The following is a 21,303-nucleotide window of genomic DNA, read 5'->3' on the forward strand; positions in this document are numbered from 1 at the left end:
AGCTGTGCAGGTTCTTGTGATGACTGACAAAAAACGTGGGTACGTTCACCATCAAATTTCCCGACCCATCTGCCCGACCCACGTTTTTTGTCAGTCATCACAAGAACCTGCACAGCTCGAGGAAGCACAAAAGAAAAATTTATTTTCTACTTTTTAGTCCACAAGAAAAACGTGGTTTTTTAAAAAGTTTTTTTTAAGTATTTTATTTTCTCCTTTTTAGTCCGTTGCTACACATGAAAAACGTGGTTTTTAAAAAAAGTTTTTTATATAGTTTATTTTCTACTTTATCTAATGACTTGATTAAGTATGACTTGACTAAGTGTTTATAAATACACGGACTAAAAAAATCTTGAGCGACCAGGATTCGAACCTGGGTTGTCGCGGCCACAACGCGAAGTACTAACCACTATACGATCACGGCCAGCGCGCTCACATCGATTGGGGCCGAAGTAACTGTGGCAATAAGCCTCCAGTCTTGTCGGTATCTTTAGAAATCATGTCCTCAATTTTATGGTCCTTAGGGCGTAATTAAATTAAGCTAATTACGGTCTCTAATTGCTAGTTTTTATGATTGCATCTGAAATTGTTAGGCGAAAGTAGCCTGTATGCCAAATTTCAGATCTGTAGAGCAATCAGAAGTGGGCTAATTTTCGATGTCAATTTTAACAACAAACAAACAAATCCACAAACGCGAAGCTGAGTTAAGAAAAACGTGTTAAAAATGAAAGGGAATTTTTATGGCCTGAGATTCATCAACTGATAAGGATTCTCAATAACATTACAGGCCTATCATATGTCGCTTTTTATCACAATAACATTACAGGCCTATCTGATGTCTCTTTTTATCACAATAACATTACAGGCCTATCTTATGTCTCTTTTTATCACAATAACATTACAGGCCTATCTTATGTCTCTTTTTATCACAATAACATTACAGGCCTATCTTATGTCTCTTTTTATCACAATAACATTACAGGCCTATCTTATGCCTCTTTTTATCACAATAACATTACAGGCCTATCTTATGTCTCTTTTTATCACAATAACATTACAGGCCTATCTTATGCCTCTTTTTATCACAATAACATTACAGGCCTATCTTATGTCTCTGTTTATCACAATAACATTACAGGCCTATCTTATGTCTCTTTTTATCACAATAACATTACAGGCCTATCTTATGTCCCTGTTTATGACAATAACATTACAGGCTTATATTATGTTGCCGTTTATTAACGGTAACATAAACTATATAAAAATATAACATTCACTAAAAACAACCAACTACACGGAGCTCTCAAATGAACCAACTCTACAAGGAAACGCTTCCAGAATAGTTTCAGCAAATGGAAAATGTCGGAACACATGAATGAACACAACACCAGTCATAGCCATCTTCACAGGTCAACACACCGGATATACTAAACACAACACACAGCACCCGCATAAATATCACATCACACCATTTATACAACACCACACACTACAAAACACCACACAATACAAGACAACACCGTAACACCACACAACCATCAAACATCCACCACACAACTACACACCACACAACTACACACTACACAACGACACACCACACACGACACACCACATAACTAAGCACCACACAACTACACATCACACAACTACACACTACACAACGACACACCACACACGACACACCACATAACTAAGCACCACACAACTACACATCACACAACTACACACTACACAACGACACACCACACACGACACACCACATAACTAAGCACCACACAACTACACATCACACAACTACACACTACACAACGACACACCACACACGACACACCACATAACTACACACCACATAACTACACACCACACAACTACACATCACACAACTACCATAAACCACATCACACAGATACAAAACGAGAAAACTGTGTTTAGTGTTTTTAAAGCTACACATTCTAATGTTAAGGTAAGTGTCAAGTGTTAGCAGTCCACAAGCTGGTTGCAGGTAGGTGGGGTGAGGGGGGGGGGTGGGATAAAGAGACGGGACAAAAGGGTATCACTCGCATGAAAAAAAAAACAGAAAAAAGTCAGTTTTTGCCAGGAAATAAAGTCACAGAAATCTTTTAAGAATTTATTTAATTTCTGTAAATTGTAAATTTTGTTGTTGTTTATCAATGTGGGTGTTGTTGTTTGTTGTTGTTTTTTTGTAGCATATTTATAAACTTTAATAGCATTATGTTTGATAAGTAAAAAAACAATAAGATAATTTACACAGCAACCTCAACGTTGTTGCGTATGTAGTTAAATACTCGGTAGAAAAAATAAAATAAATTTTAAAAAAGCACATTTTTGTGGATTGCATATGTTTTTTTTTTGCCATAGGCCTTTTCTCTGTCTGCTTCTTCTCAGTCTACCTTGTCAGTCCATATTGTGTGTTGTTAACGTGTTTTTTTTGTCAACAGCAGCCTTTTTATCGTGTCGGCTTTCTGTTTTGATCCTATGCTTAATTATGTAATGAGCGTGATAAAGGTGGTTGAATTGTTGTTGCGATGAGTTGAGGGCAGCAAGTCATATCAACAATACGTCTTTCTGCTATTTCAGGCTATTTTAAAGTTACTATTTAAAAAAAAACGGATTAAAATTGAGACAGTTTAAACATTCTATTAAATTCTATTAAATATTATATCTATAACGGAATTAAAACCTACTTACTTCATACTAAATATTTTTACATGTGTTATAAATATTACAATACGTATGTAACATGCGCACATAGAACCTATATCTAAAATGTTTACATTGCATTTAATTTATCGTCAGTTGATTTGCAATTTCTGAATATTTAATACATACATGTATTAACAACATCCATGTAAATACACATTTGTGACTTTTTTCCTGTGACTTTTTTTTTTCCTACAATCGGCAGAACTCGGTAAAGCTAACCTTATTCGTAGGGCTGATCAAAGGCCCATAATCCACCTGATACTTGCTCTCAATAAAGTAGAGTGTCATTAATTGTCATTCAAATATTGAAACCATGATAATGGGGTTTTAAGTTACAGTAATAAACTCAATTCCCGCATATCTTGCTAATGTTCATGCTAACTCTATTACTAAGGCGAAAACTAACCCTAGTCATACCGTAGCCATGACCCTTACTTTAACCCTAATCATGCGATAGCCCTAACCCTAATCAGAGTTTCTTCCAGGCATCTCTTCGGGGGGGGGGAACGAAATGAAATTTATATAATTTATATAGATAAATAATATATACTTTTAACAGTGTCCGCCCCCTCCCCCCAAAGAAAGTCTACCGCCCCCCCCCCCCCGAAAATTTCAAGTGCCCCCCCCCCCCCCCCCCCCCGGAGAAAAAAGTCTGGAAGAAACACTGACCCTAATTACTGACTAACATGAATCCTCCTATTACAATACTACCTACAACCTGTCACACCTGTAATTAGAAGAGTCCATTATCGGACACTGGTAGAATCAATGAACCACAAACACTGTTTACATGTTATACATTTTTATTTTTAGACCTCAGGAAAAAGTGCAATATAGGCTTAATCGCGAAAATTCGGTCGCAGTTTATTTTATTTTTTAACGCAAAAGTGTAGCGGGTCACTATCTGAACCCCACCCCTCTCCCTGCCACTCATCGCCGCACACCATCACAATAAGCCCCGCCCATTCCCTGTGTGTGTGACGTCATTTATAGACAACCCACTCAGAGAAAATGCTAATTTTAACCAGCGTTCCCCTCCTCCTCCCCAAAAATTACAATTGCCCCCACCCCGCCCCCGAAGAAAAATGTCTTAAAGAAACACTGGACCCACCGACCCACCCCTGTTTCATTTATTTACAAAGACAAACCACCGCAGTGCTATATTTAGAGAAAGCACGTGACACACTATTTGCGTCCCTAGAACCGGACTAATCTAACTATACTTTTCAAAAACGTTCATAACAAGGCTTTTAGGTTTTGTTTCCTTAAAATTTTTATGTTAAGGCGAAATAAATGTGTTGAGATACGGCTACGATATCTTTAGTCATGATACCCTGGTGGATTTAGAACACAACGGTGACACCGGTGGATGAATCTCAAAACATTAAAAAATGCAGTTAGAACAGTATGGCTCTAGGGCAGCGACATGTAAACAGGCGACCGATTTCCGTGACACCTTCCAACAACCACGTGACCCGGAGCAGCGCGGGTCCGTTGAGTTTGATTTAAATTTAGATTAGATATCAGATCTAAGAAGTTAGAGGTTTTATGGGTGTTTTACAGTAATTCTAGACGTGTTCCTGTAAAGTAAAAATGTTCACTAATTTTTTAAAGAATATTTTTTATAAACTCCACAGCCAATTCGGTGTGTTGTGGTCCTACAATTTTATCAGTATCCTTCATTTTATTGGGTCCACAGTTTGACTGTGGTCCTGCAATTTTAGCAGGGTCAACATTTTAGTCCTAAAATTTTAGTGGGTCCTACAGTTTTTAGTAGTTCCTACAATTTTAGTGGGTCCTACAATTTTAGTGGGTCCTACAATTTTAGTCCTACATATAGCGTGGCCCTACAATTTTAGTCCTACATTTAGCGTGGTCCTACAATTTTAGTCCTACATTTAGCGTGGTCCTACAATTTTAGTCCTACATTGAGTGTGGTCCTACAATTTTAGTCCTACATTGAGTGTGGTCCTACAATTTTAGTCCTACATTTAGCGTGGTCCTACAGATGTAATTGTGTCTGATTTGCTTACAACACCCGCAAATGACGCCAAAACTGTAAGAGATGGCATGACCTTAACCTACCAGTGATCCAACGACCCCAACCTGCAAGTGGTCCAACGACCCCAACCTACCACTGATCCAACGACCCCAACCTACCAGTGATCCAACGACCCCAACCTACAAGTGATCCAACGACCCCAACCTACCAGTGATCCAACGACCCCAACCTACAATTGATCCAACGACCCCAACCTGCAAGTGGTCCAACGACCCCAACCTACCACTGATCCAACGACCCCAACCTACCAGTGATCCAACGACCCCAACCTACCAGTGATCCAACGACCCCAACCTACCAGTGATCCAACGACCCCAACCTACCACTGCTACCAGCGATAGCACGACCCCAACCTACCAGTGATAGCATAAACCCAACCTACTTAGTGATCCCATGACCCCTACCTTCCACTGACCTCTAGCACACTGACCCCCACCTTCCACTGACCTCTAGCACACTGACCCCCACCTTCCACTGACCTCTAGCACACTGACCCCCACCTTCCACTGACCTCTAGCACACTGACCCCCACCTTCCACTGACCTCTAGCACACTGACCCCCACCTTCCACTGACATTTAGCACACTGACCCCCACCTTCCACTGACCTCTAGCACACTGACCCCCACCTTCCACTGACCTCTAGCACACTGACCCCCACCTTATACTGACCTCTAGCACACTGACCCCATGCATTCAGCAGACGTGAACAGCCCACTCTCCTGAGTGCAGACGACCATTAATCTTCCAGTGATTGTTTGACTTCTGCTGATAGTGGGTCAGTAGTGAGTGGAATGATGCAATCAGCAGACGATCACTGGTTTAACATCCCATTAGCAGACGACAAGACCGTCACGTGCTATCAGCTGACCAATCACATGCCAGCGACTACATCTAGCACACGGCCTAATCATGACTAGTAAAACTATATTTAAAAAATCATATTGATGTCTATTTCAAAGTATTTAACTGACACAAAACTATATATTGATGTCTCTTTGAAAGCATTCAGCTGTCACAAGTTCCAAAAGCTGACCAAAAGCATAGAGCTGTCACAAGTTCCAAAAGCTGACCACGCTAGGTCTGCTAGCCCCTGGCATCTACCAGCTGGTGGAGTGTCGTCAGCAGGCAGGATATTGTGTACGTGGGTGTACATGTCTTGGTGTACATTGAAAATAAATGATACGTTGTGTACTTGTGGTGTATCCGTCCCCGTACCCCTACTCCATGTTCGAAATATTTTTCTACTGAAAAGTTCAGAGCATCTTTGACTATTTGACTTTACAATGAAAACTATTGTAAAAAAAACAACTTAACGTAGATATACAGACTCCCCCCCCCCCCCAGACACTTATACGTTTCTCCAAAATGTCCTTACTAAAACGGCATATAAACCAGTAATGACAGAAATCACTGATCCGTATCCCCACTGAATATCGTGCTCAAAACACGTTTATTCATGCTTGAATGGAGTTCTCTTTCCTGAGCACTTGGTGACGTGACGTCAGACCAATTGACGTCACACAACCTTAGCTCCTACTTGAGTACACGGAAGTTAACGTTTACGTTAAGACACAACACATTTGACAGCTCATGAAAACAACACACTCGCAATGTCGCCAAGCTCCGGTTAGAAGTGTTCAAAGGGAAGTAATTCAGAAAATATTCAAGTATAGCTTAATTTTCACGGTTCTCTTTCTTTAAATGTTTTCAACAAAATGTAAATAACAAGAGATTTCAATGGCCAGAGAAACTTTAATGATAATATTTCTAAAAAAAAAAACTATTTTGATTAGGCCTACTAAATTTGTGAATTATTTTGTTTTTCTTCAACAAGATTTTACCACGATTAAAATGTGAATACCACACAGAAACACAACTCTAAGAAAACATAACAAACTTAAGGACGGTGTCACATCATTTTATTTTTAATCACAAAATCTTTTCAAAACATCTTTAATGCTAGTCAATAATTTATAGCGTACGAGAAGCATCGAAAAAGTAAAAGAAATAATTTATAAACAACTCACACAACTTGGTCACGCTCAGTAAAACACACGAATTTTTTTCGCTTTAGATACAGTGTAATGACTATTCGGCCGATGTTTGCAAGCTTCTAACTTGCTGAGAAGGGAGATAATTTACGCGGAGAGAAAAAATTGCATTGGACAAGAAAAATAAAAACTATATTACACGTGATGCAGTCTAAGGTGCCAGAGATTACTGCTGTGAAAATGTGTGGCGTAAGCTTTCACTTAAAAACTACAGAAAACTCAACAAAATCTTAATCAGAGGGGGAAAAAAAGTTGTCTTTTGAGCTCAACTTGGCTCAAACCCTGACCCACACCCCAACCCACACCCCAACCCCTGACCTACACCCCAACCCCTGACCCACTCCCCAACCCCTGACCCACACGCCAACCCCTGACCCACACCCCAACCCCTGACCTACACCCCAACCCCTGACCCACTCCCCAACCCCTGACCCACACGCCAACCCCTGACCCACACCCCAACCCCTGACCCACACCCCAACCCCTGACCCATACCCCAACCCCTGACCCACTCCCCAACCCCTGACCCGTCCATACAGCCTATGTTAGCTGATACATTTTTCCTACTGTCAAGTTACGTTTGTTTGTTTTATTTTCTGAATCCATTAATTAAATTAACCTAAATTGTTGATTGGTGGATCTTGTAATTACTCGCGAGTAACGTGTTAAACAGAGGCGGGAAAAATCTTGAGACAGGTTCACCCCCTGGTATCTATCATAGCTGTCAGAACAACATACAGGTACAACATACAGGTACAACATACAGGTACAACATACAGGTACATACAACATACAGGTACAATATACATGTAAATACAACATACAGGTACAACATACAGGTACAACATACAGGTACAACATACAGGTACAACATACAGGTACAACATACATGTACAACATACAGGTACAACATACAGGTACATCATACAGGTACAAAATACAGGTACAACATACATGTACATACAACATACAGGTACAACACATAGGTACAACATACAGGTACAACATACAGGTATAACATACAGGTACAAAATACAGGTACATACAACATACAGGTACAACATACAGGTACATACAGCATATAAGTACATACAAAATATCGGTACAACATGCAGGTACGACATACAGGTACGACATACATATACACTATACTTGCCTATAATGTATACCATTCTGGTGTATAAAATACAGGATAATCGGTAGAGCAAGGCAGGAAAAAGTAATCAAGATAGATCAATAAAAAGGCAAAGATCATTTATCATGAATAACACAGGTAGAACAATACATAGGTAAAAACCATTCATCAATTATTGGATCACACGTCAATGTACGTACATGTTAAAATAATGCAATAAAAAAATATCACAGTACATACAGTGTACAGCCAGCAGACACATTGTGTACATCTTCAGGCTTTTTGTACACAAAATATGTACAAACAGATTGATGCCAGAATAACAAAGTATTGTTTTAAAATGTAATAAATATGTGGGCACCTGCATTTACAAATATCTAAAGATAAAAAATGTATCACAAAAATTATCACACATTTTAAAATTAAGCCATGATATTTTAATGGGTGTCACATAAAATATATGTCACAAAAGTTAAAATATTTATCACAAAAATGTAAATGTATATTACAAGTAAATATAAATATATATCACAGTTTAATCATATGATATTTGAAATGTGTAAAAAAAATTGTCATTACAAAAACACCATATCGTTACAAAAACAAAATTTGAATGAGCTCGCTAAACCCATGTTGTTTAAAGATGAATTTACAAAGGATCGACTGAATAACTTTAAATCACGATCACACTTATAGAGCTTAATCTCTAGATGTGGTGGTTGGATATGTTCCTCACGTGACCCCTAAGCCAGCGATTGGTTGGCTGGGCGTGCCGATCACGTGACCGAGTGTTTACTTGGGTTTGCCGTTGTGTCGGGTCCCTGGCTTGAAGGTCTCCTCCAGAAACTTCTCGTAGCTGATCTGCCCCGTGAGGTCACGGTCAAACTCGGCCATCACGTGGTACACCTCGTCCTCGTCCATCAGCACGTTGGCCAGTTTCAGCACTGACCGGAACTCAGGCAGGGACAGGTAGCCGGTGCCATTGGCGTCCATTTTACGGAACGCTTTACGGAGGTGCTTCCATTCTCCGGACAGCTGGAAAAACGAGTTACATTGTTACGGGAGTGTCACAGTGTTACGGGAGTGTCACATTGTTACGGGAGTGTCACATTGTTACGGGAGTGTCACAGTGTTACGGGAATTTCTCATTATATAGAGAATCTCTAACTGTAACAAAGTTTTTGCAGTAAGCTTAATGTAATATCTGGGACATATCCTTACCTTAAGACAAAGTTCGATGTCCTTACATGTCCTGAAACTAGGCTTGAATGTTGTAATGGGACATATCCTTACCTTAAGGCATTTGGTTCGATGTCTTTAAATGTCCTGAAACTAGGCTTGAATGTGGTACCGTGACCTATTTCTTACCTTGTGACACCATTTGAATGTGATACGTCTATCTATATTATTCCCTTAATCCAGATCTAATACCTCGACCGCCCTAGTTACCCTTATCTAACCTTGACCCTGACCTTTTGCCTGAGCCTGGAGGTGATAGCCTGGAGCCCCTTGTGTGGGGGGTCCACCACGTCAGACACGGGCAGCTCAGCCTGTGAGTGCTGCAGCAGGCTCAGCATGTTGTTGCCATGGCGCCAGACCTGCTTCCTCAGGGCGAACGGTCTCAGGAACTCCAGGTAGGACACTCTGTCGATACATCAGTGGTATAGGGGAAGTAGAGTGGGTCTGTATGTTAGGCATGGCTGGTGTGTAGGGGAAGTAGGTGGGTCTGTATGTTAGACATGGCTGGTGTGTAGGGGAAGTAGGTGGGTCTGTATGTTAGACATGGCTGGTGTGTGTTATAGGGGAAGTAGAGTGGGTTTGTATGTTAGACATGGCTGGTTTGTGTGATAGGAGAACTAGGTCTGTATGTTATTATTGAATCAAAAGGTGTTGACGCTTAGAGTTATTCCCCATAAGTAAATTTTACCAGGAATTCATCGTCGAACATACTACGTTATGTTCTTTGAAAGAAGTGTTTAAATGGGTTGTCTCCCCTACAAAAGCCGTTGCCTCCCCTCCAAAAGACACCCCTCTCCCCCCTACTACAGACGTACCTGCCATCGTCCTTGACCTGAAACTTGCCAATCAGCTGTTCGAGCTCCACGTTGCTGAGGTTGACGCACAGCTCCGTGAGGACCTCCCTGAACTCCTCCTTGGTGACGTAGCCGGTGTTGTAGGGGTCCATGTTGGTGAACTCCAGCCTCAGGTCGTCCCACAGGTAGTCCACCTGGGACGGGACGTTCACACACATCAGAATTAGAGGAATTCATCAACCACACACACATCAACCACACACAATGTAAATATCGTGTCCAAGTTTAGCCATTACAATACATAGTCATCAAATAGATAATTTCATTACATTTCTCATGCAACAGCAGATTTTGAAAAAATAACAATTTGAATCTTTCTTTTACTTGAATGTATAGCCTACTTAATTTCGCTAAATTGTATTCACTTCCACATTTTTGCCACACAGTTTCATCTTCCTTGCGCATGTGTAATCCAGATCTAAACTTTGACCTTACGCGCATGTCTAATTCAGATCTTACCTTTGACCTTAGGTTGTCTTGTAGCATGTCTGCAGCACAGTTGAGTTTCCTTGACCTTATCATGAAGTCCGCGTCCCCTCGCCTGGGTGGCACGATCTTGGCGTTAGGGAAGGCGGCGGACCTCAGGGAAAACCCGAAGTGGCGGACAAACTGCAAGAGAAAATTTAAACTTTTACATTTCATTCGTGCTTTAGATAATCTTAAAATATGGTGAATATAAGCTTGGAAAATTAAAGATTTTTTGTAGGATTTTTAACCCCCATTGTGAAAGTTTCAAAACAAGTTAAGGTAATTTAAGATAAGTTTTAGATAAGTGAGATAATTAAAATTTAGGGATACATTTAATATAATTTAAGGATAAGTTTAAGATAATCTCACCTGTAGATAGTCCAGCGTCTTGTCCGAGTTTGTGATGAACGTGCGCCACAAATCTCGTATCTCACCACGAGATATCTCGGGCTTGATGTCGAACCTGGACGAGATAAAACGAGATTGGGTTTGTTTCAATATGTTGTCTGACTAGTTGTAACCACCACCTATTGTTGCTGTAGTTGTAACCACCATCTAATGCTATAACCACCATCTAATGCTATAAACACCACCATCTAATGTTGTAGTTGTAACCACCATTTAATGTTGTAGTTGTAATCACCATCTGATGTTGCTGTAGTTGTAACCACCACCTAATATTGCTGTAGTTGTAACCACCATCTGATGTTGTAACCACCACCTAATGTTGCTGTAGTTGTAACCACCATCTAATGTTGCTGTAGTTGTAACCACCACCTAATGTTGCTGTAGCTGTAACCACCACCTAATGTTGTAACCACCACCTAATGTTGCTGTAGTTGTAACCACCACCTAATGTTGCTGTAGTTGTAACCACCACCTAATGTTGTAACCACCATCTAATGTTGCTGTAGTTGTAACCACCATCTAATGTTGCTGTAGTTGTAACCACCATCTAATGTTGCTGTAGCTGTAACCACCACCTAATGTTGCTGTAGCTGTAACCACCACCTAATGTTGCTGTAGTTGTAACCACCACCTAATGTTGTAACCACCACCTAATGTTGCTGTAGTTGTAACCACCATCTGATGTTGTAACCAACTGACCCATGCAGCAGCTGGTACATCGTCTCCTGACTCAGTCGTCTGGTGTTGGTCTCGTCAAGCTTGTAGAACGTCTGCTCAACTTCCTGGAACCGTCGACTCATCAGGTCTTTGATCAGCTGCAAGAACACAAAGACGGTCTGGTACACGTGTCTCAAGCTATTGTTTGATGGGCACATCGATAGTGTATTCGTTTAAACTTATGGAACATCACGGAATAGCTGATAAAAGCAAAAATCAAATGTGCTGAGTTTTGATGTTTACCTTGAAAAGTTCTTGGCTTGTCCTGTGTTTTGGCATCTGCCCCACCACCCCCTCCCCTCCACTGCCAAGGTCACCCTGTGTGTTCTCGACTGGCTCAAGGACGATCTTCTCTGGAACTGTGGGCCGTGGTCCGAATAGGCTGGGCGCTTGACCCCTGGAACAGTTCATTGGATAGTTCATTACATCTGACCTAATTACATAAGTGTCGTTTTACCTGACATTTCACTCATCTGACATCTAAATGTCATACATCTGACATGAGTTTCACCTCACCTGCCATCTAAATGCCACCTCACCTGACATCTAAATGTCAGCTCACCTGACATCTAAATGTCACCTGACATCTAAATGACAGCTCACCTGACATCTAAATGCCACCTCACCTGGCATCAAACTGCTGCATGAACTTGGTGTACATGACATTCCCGTCCTCGTCTAGCGGGAGCCGGTCAATGAAAGCCGTAAACTGCTCGTCCGTCAGCTCCCAGCTGAACCTGGACTCGATGGCCGCCCTGAACTCTTCCTGGCTGATCACGTCTGTACCGAGGTGGTCAATTTTTCTGGCAACAATGTCCTCAAGGGTTAGGACATTTCACAACACCCAACTTTGGGAGGACATTTCACAACACCCAACTTTGGGAGGACATTTCACAACACCCAACTTTGGGAGGACATTTCACAACACCCAACTTTGGGAGGACATTTCACAACACCCAACTTTGGGAGGACATCTTACAACACACAACTTTGGGAGGACATTTCACAACACCCAACTTTGGGAGGACATTTCACAACACCCAACTTTGGGAGGACATTTCGCAACAACTTTGGGAGGACATTTCACAACACCCAACTTTGGGATGACATTTCACAACACCCAACTTAGGGAGGACATTTCACAACACCCAACTTTGGGAGGACATTTCACAACACCCAACTTTGGGAGGACATTTCACAACACCCAACTTTGGGAGGACATCTTACAACACACAACTTTGGGAGGACATTTCACAACACCCAACTTTGGGAGGACATTTCACAACACCCAACTTTGGGAGGACATTTCGCAACAACTTTGGGAGGACATTTCACAACACCCAACTTTGGGAGGACATTTCACAACACCCAACTTTGGGAGGACATTTCACAACACTCAAGTTTGGGAGGACATTTCACAACACCCAACTTTGGGAGGACATTTCACAACACCCAACTTTGGGAGGACATTTCACAACACCCAACTTTGGGAGGACATTTCACAACACACAACCTAAACATGTAGGTGTCACTAATTACCTAAACATGTAGGTGTCACTAATTACCTAAAAACACAGGTGTCACTAATTACCTAAACATGTAGGTGTCACTAATTACCTAAACATGTAAGTGTCACTAATTACCTAAACATGTAAGTGTCACTAATTACCTAAACATGTGTCACTAATTACCTAAACATGTAAGTGTCACTAATAACCTAAACATGTAGGTGTCACTAATTACCTAAAAATGTAGGTGTCACTAATTACCTAAACATGTAGGTGTCACTAATTACCTAAACACACAGGTGCCACTAATTACCTAAACATGTGTCACTAATTACCTAAACATGTGCCACTAATTACCTAAACATGTAGGTATCACTAATTACCTAAACATGTAGGTGTCACTAATTACCTAAACATGTAGGTGTCACTAATTACCTAAACATGTAGGTGTCACTAATTACCTAAACATGCCCAACAATGCCAGAAAGTCACGCTGAAACATTGTCGTGAGCTGGGTCTCCATAGCGCTAAGTGTCGAGTCGGCCTCAGGACTTTTGGATCTGTTGTTAAACCTATCAGGAGGACATTTTAGGACATACGTTATATGTTAGGGCACATAACCAGTCATGGAGGACATTTTAGGACACACGTTATAAAATATTAAGTCATATAACCAGCACTTAATTACACCAGCCAACAATATGAAAACAAATGTTGAAAATTAAAACAAATATGTTTATTATGCGAGATTGTTTGAATAAATTGACCGACAATTTTAAGCAGATATCTACATTGTGTGTTTACCAGTGTCTGACGTCACATTGTGTGTGTACCTACCTGTGTCTGACGTTAGTCAGTACGGTGTGTGTGTGTATGTGTGTACCTGTGTTTGACGTCAGTCAGCACAGTGTGTGTATGTGTGTGTGTGTGTACCTGTGTTTGACGTCAGTGAGCACATTGTGTGTGTGTACCTGTGTTTGACGTCAGTGAGCACATTGTGTGTGTATGTGTGTGTGTGTGTACCTGTGTTTGACGTCAGTGAGCACATTGTGTGTGTGTGTACCTGTGTATGACGTCACATTGTGTGTGTACCTGTGTATGACGTCACATTGTGTGTACCTGTGTATGACGTCACATTGTGTGTGTACCTACCTGTGTCTGACGTTAGTCAGTACGGTGTGTGTGTGTATGTGTGTGTGTGTGTACCTGTGTTTGACGTCAGTGAGCACATTGTGTGTGTGTACCTGTGTTTGACGTCAGTGAGCACATTGTGTGTGTGTGTGTGTGTGTGTGTACCTGTGTTTGACGTCAGTGAGCACATTGTGTGTGTGTGTGTGTGTACCTGTGTATGACGTCACATTGTGTGTGTATCTACCTGTGTCTGACGTTAGTCAGTACGGTGTGTGTGTGTATGTGTGTGTGTGTGTGTGTACCTGTGTTTGACGTCAGTGAGCACATTGTGTGTGTGTACCTGTGTTTGACGTCAGTGAGCACATTGTGTGTGTGTACCTGTGTTTGACGTCAGTGAGCACATTGTGTGTGTGTGTGTGTGTGTACCTGTGTATGACGTCACATTGTGTGTGTATCTACCTGTGTCTGACGTTAGTCAGTACGGTGTGTGTGTGTATGTGTGTGTGTGTGTGTGTGTACCTGTGTTTGACGTCAGTGAGCACATTGTGTGTGTGTACCTGTGTTTGACGTCAGTGAGCACATTGTGTGTGTGTGTGTGTGTGTGTGTGTGTACCTGTGTTTGACGTCAGTCAGCACATTGTGTGTGATGCCACTCTCCCCCCTGTCCTGGAACCGGTGCAGGAACTCACGGTACGGCACACCAGCCGGAACCGGCTTCACTGAGCACCGGCTGAGGAACGCCGAGAGCAGGTTCTTCTCCAGCTTCAGGCCGAAGCTGGTCAGGACATCGATGAAGTCATCGAAGCTGACCTGGGGAAGACGTGGACACGGTCTGTTGGTTTGGTCCAGTTAGGGTTAGTGAGAGTGCAAACGTGGGTTACACATTCTTATAGGGTATATCTGGAGACGTCAGTTAAACCTACCAGCCTCAGACAAACCTACTTGCCCCAAACATGACAAACCTACCACCCCCAGATAAACCTACCATCCCTAGACAAGCCTACTATCCCCAGATAAACCTACCATCCCCAGATAAACCTACCATCCCCAGATAAACCTACCAGCCCCTTCCTCTCCGGGTCCTTATCCTCAAACGCCTCCCTCATGTTGAAGAATCCCTCCCTGAACTTGTTCTTGAGCCAGTTCTCAATGTTCAACTGCTGCTGTCTTTCTATCTCTTTTTTCCTCGGCGTTCGTTTGCCCGGAGATTCCCGCTCTGAAGCAGATCAAAGCCACATTTAGATCGTACAGCATGCACACCAATATGGTGACCTACTCAATGTATAAATCATTCATCTAGAATCTAGTGTATACATTATACATCGATATTCTACAAGCACCGAAAAGTAATCCGATTTGCTAACGATTCATAATTTGTTAAACATTGAATCTGTTGATTTAAGACGCTGACCATAGCGAGACTGTGGCCAAACTGTTGTTTTAAGACGCTGACCATCTGCGGCCAAACTTACCGGAAGTGCCAGCTGAGACTGTGTCCCTGTTGTTGACGTGTTCTGGCAGCGAGCGGTGCCCGGGGTCCCCTGACGTCCTCCTCCACTCAATCCCCAGCACATTCAGCAGTCGCTGACCCGTGATGACCCCTTCATTGGCCGGGTCATACCTGCTAGGTCAGATGTACCTTGGTTATTGTGCCCTCGTTAAATATGGAATCATGTAAAACCTAAATCCTGGGGACGTTTCCAGAGGCAATCTCACCAAACTACACCCCCTCCCCCCCAATCACCAAACCCCCACACACATCACCAAACAAATCACCAAACCACCCCCTCCCAAATCACCAAACCACCAAACCACCCCACAAATCACCTAACCACCCCCCCCCCCCCCAAATCACCAGACCACCCCACACATCACCAAACCACCCCCCCCCCCCCCAAATCACCAGACCACTCCACACATCACCAAACCACCCCCCTCCCAAATCACCAAACCACCCCACAAATCACCAAACCACCCCACAAATCACCAAACCACCCCCCCCCAAAATCACCAAACCACCCCCCCCCCCAAATCACCAAACCATCCCCCCTCCCAAATCACCAAACCACCACACACATCACCAAACCAGCCCCCACATCACCAAACCACCCAATCACGTGACTCCCGTCAGCCCACACACCTGAGCCAGAGCTTATCAAACTCCGCCTCGTCCATGTAAAAGCTCATAGAGTTGAGCATCTGCCTGAACTCTGCCCTCGTCACGATGCCCGACCCCCCGGGGTTCATCTGTGGGATCATGTCAGCCAGACTCAGGAACCTGGAACAACATGAGGGGGGGGGGGGGATTATGGTGTACAAGATGGCGGACACACAACCACAGGGGAAACTACCTCACGACCACACGACATACAACCACACAACCACACGACATACAGCCACACGACACACAACCACACGACATACAACCACACAACCACACTACCACAAAACCACACGACATACAACCACACAATCACACGACATACAGCCACACGACATACAACCACACGACATACAGCCACACGACATACAACCACACAACCACACGACATACAGCCACACGACATACAACCACACGACATACAACCACACGACATACAACCACACGACATACAACCACACAACCACACGACATACAACCACACAACCACACGACATACAACCACACAACCACACGACATACAACCACACGACCCACGGCCACACAGAGAGACTTCACGTGCAGGTCACTAACCTCTGTCTGGCCTTCTCCCTCAGGTGGGCGTGTACCTGGATGCTGCCCATGATGACCCTGTCCTGCTGCCCGCCCCTCTGTACGGGGTCCATCCACAGGGGGTAGGACGACTCAGAGGCGTGTCTGGGGAGGTACACAAGTTTATACAGAGTTCAACTTTTGTAGAGAGTTGTAAGAAGTCTAGACGTCAAGTGTTCAACTTTTGTAGAGAGTTGTTAGAAGTCTAGACGTCAAGAGTTCAACTTTTGTAGAGAGTTGTAAGAAGTCTAGACGTCAAGAGTTCAACTTTTGTAGAGAGTTGTTAGAAGTCTAGACGTCAAGAGTTCAACTTTTGTAGAGAGTTGTAAGAAGTCTAGACGTCAAGAGTTCAACTTTTGTAGAGAGTTGTAAGAAGTCTAGACGTCAAGAGTTCAACTTTTGTAGAAAGTTGTAAGAAGTCTAGACGTCAAGAGTTCAACTTTTGTAGAGAGTTGTAAGAAGTCTAGACGTCAAGAGTTCAACTTTTGTAGAGAGTTGTAAGAAGTATAGACGTCAAGAGTTCAACTTTTGTAGAAAGTTGTAAGAAGTCTAGACGTCAAGAGTTCAATTTTTGTAGAGAGTTGTAAGAAGTCTAGACGTCAAGAGTTCAACTTTTGTAGAAAGTTGTAAGAAGTCTAGACGTCAAGAGTTCAACTTTTGTAGAGAGTTGTAAGAAGTCTAGACGTCAAGAGTTCAACTTTTGTAGAGAGTTGTAAGAAGTCTAGACGTCAAGAGTTCAACTTTTGTAGAAAGTTGTAAGAAGTCTAGACGTCAAGAGTTCAACTTTTGTAGAGAGTTGTAAGAAGTCAAGACGTCAAGAGTTAAGCTTTTGTGTAGAGCTCAGTGAAAGGTATGATCTTACCTGAAGTAGGCGAACAGTGAAAGGTATGATCTTACCTGAAGTAGGCGAACAGTGAAAAGTATGATCTTACCTGAAGTAGGCGAACAGTGAAAGGTATGATCTTACCTGAAGTAGGCGAACAGTGAAAGGTATGATCTTAACTGAAGTAGGCAAAGAACTCAGTGAAAGGTATGATCTTACCTGAAGTAGACAAAGAACTCAGTGAAAGGTATGATCTTACCTGAAGTAGGCAAAGAACTCAGTGAAAGGTATGATTTGTCTCTCTGAGAAGCCCAAACGGTCCAGCAGACGTTGGGTTTGTTGTGACGTCAGAGAACGACCCAGGAGAGTGACCAGGATCCTTGTTAGCGCCTCCCTGTGGGGACACGATGACGTCATATCACCCAGGTGCCACGATGACGTCATATCACCCAGGTAAGTGGAGTCACGATGACATCATATCACCCAGGTAAACGAAACATTTTAGACCCGAAACATAGCTTCTTGTTTGAGAGGTTTTCACCTGACCGCCCCCTTCCCAGCCCACCCATTTAAGCTCAACTTTTTAAACCTATTTCTCCCCCCACCACCCACTAAAGCTATGATTTTAAACCATCCCCGACCCCTGCACACCGACATGACCCCCGGGCTGTTTACTGTCATAGACCCGTTTGCCAATCACAGTCCTGAAAGGTTAATGATCGATTGATTTGTTTTCTCTTTCCTCTACCAACCCACTCTTCGTCGCCCGATTTATTTGTTTTCTCTTTACTCTGTCTACCCCACCTCCCCCTCTATGCAGATTGTGTATAGATTTTTGTGATTGTGCATATAGCTTTGAGCAACCATCACAAAAATCAACACACAATGTACATAAAGTGTTTTACATCGCACGATTTATTTATCCTACGAGGACTTGATTACCAATATTGATTGCTTGCGAGCGGGTTGGAATAATTAAACACCACTTGAAGGTGATTAGCCGATCGAGTTCGATCACACGGTGTTTATTGATAGATTGCCATCTTTCCCCAGCAGTGTTTATTGATAGATTGCCATCTTTCCTCAACAGTGTTTATTGATAGATGGCGCATCAGCTAGGCGACGATTACTATGTGCAGTCTTTGGGTACGGCAGAGTTCTGATGACTTGATTGATTTAGTCAGCTGGCTATCGCGTCGTATTGTGATGTCACTCTAATTAGTAGCGCGTCCACGATTGCTAATTAAACAGCTGATTGGGGTATATGGACAGGGACGATTGATAAACTTAGAGACAGCATCACTAGGTCAACCCAAGCTCCATCTACATGGCATCTGGGCCTGTCTTCAAGTTGGTACACAACTCACAAAGTCGTGGTTGGTGTTTAGTTGTCGTCTGACAAAAGTCGTCTGACAAAAGTCGTCTGACAAAAGTCGTCTGACAAAAGTCGTCTGACAAAAGTCGTCTGACAAAAGTCGTCTGACAAAAGGTTTACCTGGTGACGTTCCCGCGTCCCTCGGGGTCATTGTCCTTGAACTTCTTCCTGACCTCGTAGTAGCCCGTCTTCATCTTGTCTTTCAGACAAGCTTCCAGCTGTAACGACAAGAGTGGGCAATGGTCGATGTAAGTGGTTGATGGTCGATGTAAGTGGTCAATGGTCTATGTAAGTGATCAATGGTCTATGTAAGTGATCAATGGTCGATGTAAGTGGTTGATGGTCGATGTAAGTGGTCAATGGTCGATGTAAGTGGTCAATGGTCGATGTAAGTGGTTGATGGTCGATGTAAGTGGTCAATGGTCGATGTAAGTGGTCAAACGGTCGATGTAAGTAGTCAAACAATCGATACTGTGCTCAGAAAGTCGATGTAATCAGATGCAAATGTATTCCTATAGATTAAGCGTGCTGAAATCCATGTTTAACGATAATCTTATGAAGAGCTAAAACAACTACCTCCCCCCCCCCCCTCCCCAACACACACAAAACCACTCTAGAGCGACGTCAGTTTAACATGCAGCCCGCTCTCCAAGTAAAACCTTCTTTAAGTGCCCTTAAAGACTGGCGTGCTAAGTGTGTGTCATGTATATATATGTGTCGTGTATGTATGTCCAACTATTGTAGTACCGTGAACGTATGTAGTAAATATGTATGTTTCATACGTTTATGTCATGGTAGAAATTCTTCTCGCAACAATTCAGTTGTGGATAAAACTGTGACCTTGAAAATCACGAACCGATCATTTAACCCCACATAGCCGTGTCGCGTCGCTAGAGGGTTAAACAACATTCCAGGCAGACGGTCTGGTGGAGTGTGGTGTGTGGAGTGGTCCTGGAGTGTCGAGTGGCTCTGAAGTGGCCCACAAACAACCGATAAGGCTCCACCAACTTTAGCACGCTGGGCCGCATGAGCCACAGATATGCAAATTGACGCAAGTACATTAGATGTGATTGGTTAATCGAACTGTTGGAACAGCCAGTGAAAAACCCTGAGCTTAACCAATCAGACGGTAGGATAGTCGTCAGCTGACGGAGTTGGCATGACATTGTTTTGTGACATGACACTGACTGTCCTTCTATCCTGTGACAGATAAGTTGTGTGTGATTGAGCTTAATGGTTTGTGTGGTCGATAGGTCAAGGTCGATGGCAGAGGTTAAAGTTCATAGCTTACCTCGTCTATCTCCAATCTCGCCTGACCGGAAGCACGTGACATACGGCTGGAGACCCTGCTGACGCCATCTTTCTCTGACACGCTGGCCCGGCTCCCTGTAACAAGAGGAGAGCGGTCAATCGGTGCTGGGGGGGGGGGGGGGGGGGGTCAATCGGTGCTGGGGGTCACTGTGAGCTGGGGGGGGGGGTTGAGTTCTAGGGGTCATTCTGTGTTGGCGGTGGAGGTAGGTGGTGAGTGGAAACATTCTTTCCCGCCATGACGTCACATCCCCAGGGCAGGTAAGATTAGAGGTGACAGGTGTATTATCGTTCTATTGACTAGAATGTTCTCAGGTATTTGTGTGGACAAGCCACCCTATCGGGGCGTGTGTACTGAACTGGTGTGTTGGACTGAGGCAGCGAGTGAGGGTACCAGCGCTTGACTTTTGATTGACAAGCACCCTCATTCACAGCTGGGGATCAGAGTTACTTCCAGGCATCTCTTGCCCCCACCCCCACCACCCCCCGAAAATTTAGTCCATACCCCCCCCCCCCCCAATATCAAGTGCACCCCATCACCAGAGAAAAAAGTCTGAAAGAAACACTGGTGGGGATGACAGGAGGTGTAGGGAGGTGTAGGGAGGTGTAGGGAACTCCCCCAAATTGTCAGACCACATGATTGTTTAGTACTGTTTACTGTTCCAATCATGCTTGACGTGTCGCCTATCAAAAACCCTTAAGACACCCCCCCCCCCGCAGATATCTATACGGCACCCGATCCCCCCCCC

The 21,303-nt window shown here is 43.2% G+C and overlaps 1 protein-coding gene across 1 annotated transcript in view; it reads right to left on the minus strand.

Moving 5' to 3' along the window:
- Positions 1-7,362: 7,362 nt before the first annotated feature.
- LOC131949673 (EF-hand calcium-binding domain-containing protein 6-like) overlaps positions 7,363-21,303 on the minus strand; it is a 29,450-nt gene continuing 15,509 nt past the window's right edge. Inside the window, exons 4-20 of the mRNA XM_059311531.1 lie at positions 20,538-20,632; positions 19,367-19,464; positions 18,131-18,265; positions 17,031-17,153; positions 16,437-16,574; positions 15,769-15,917; positions 15,358-15,512; positions 14,910-15,106; positions 13,627-13,737; positions 12,284-12,460; positions 11,901-12,054; positions 11,640-11,755; positions 10,902-10,995; positions 10,524-10,673; positions 10,026-10,198; positions 9,444-9,615; positions 7,363-9,006 (exon numbers count right to left, since the gene is read on the minus strand). Of these exons, the coding sequence (XP_059167514.1) occupies positions 8,764-9,006; positions 9,444-9,615; positions 10,026-10,198; positions 10,524-10,673; positions 10,902-10,995; positions 11,640-11,755; positions 11,901-12,054; positions 12,284-12,460; positions 13,627-13,737; positions 14,910-15,106; positions 15,358-15,512; positions 15,769-15,917; positions 16,437-16,574; positions 17,031-17,153; positions 18,131-18,265; positions 19,367-19,464; positions 20,538-20,632 (2,480 nt within the window). The 3' untranslated portion in view covers positions 7,363-8,763. The remainder of the gene's footprint in view (positions 9,007-9,443; positions 9,616-10,025; positions 10,199-10,523; positions 10,674-10,901; positions 10,996-11,639; positions 11,756-11,900; positions 12,055-12,283; positions 12,461-13,626; positions 13,738-14,909; positions 15,107-15,357; positions 15,513-15,768; positions 15,918-16,436; positions 16,575-17,030; positions 17,154-18,130; positions 18,266-19,366; positions 19,465-20,537; positions 20,633-21,303) is intronic.

This window comes from Physella acuta, unplaced genomic scaffold (genome assembly GCF_028476545.2).
Source record: "Physella acuta isolate Inbredline_101_S28 unplaced genomic scaffold, ASM2847654v3 ptg000709l, whole genome shotgun sequence".
NCBI classification, from domain to species: Eukaryota; Metazoa; Mollusca; class Gastropoda; family Physidae; genus Physella; species Physella acuta.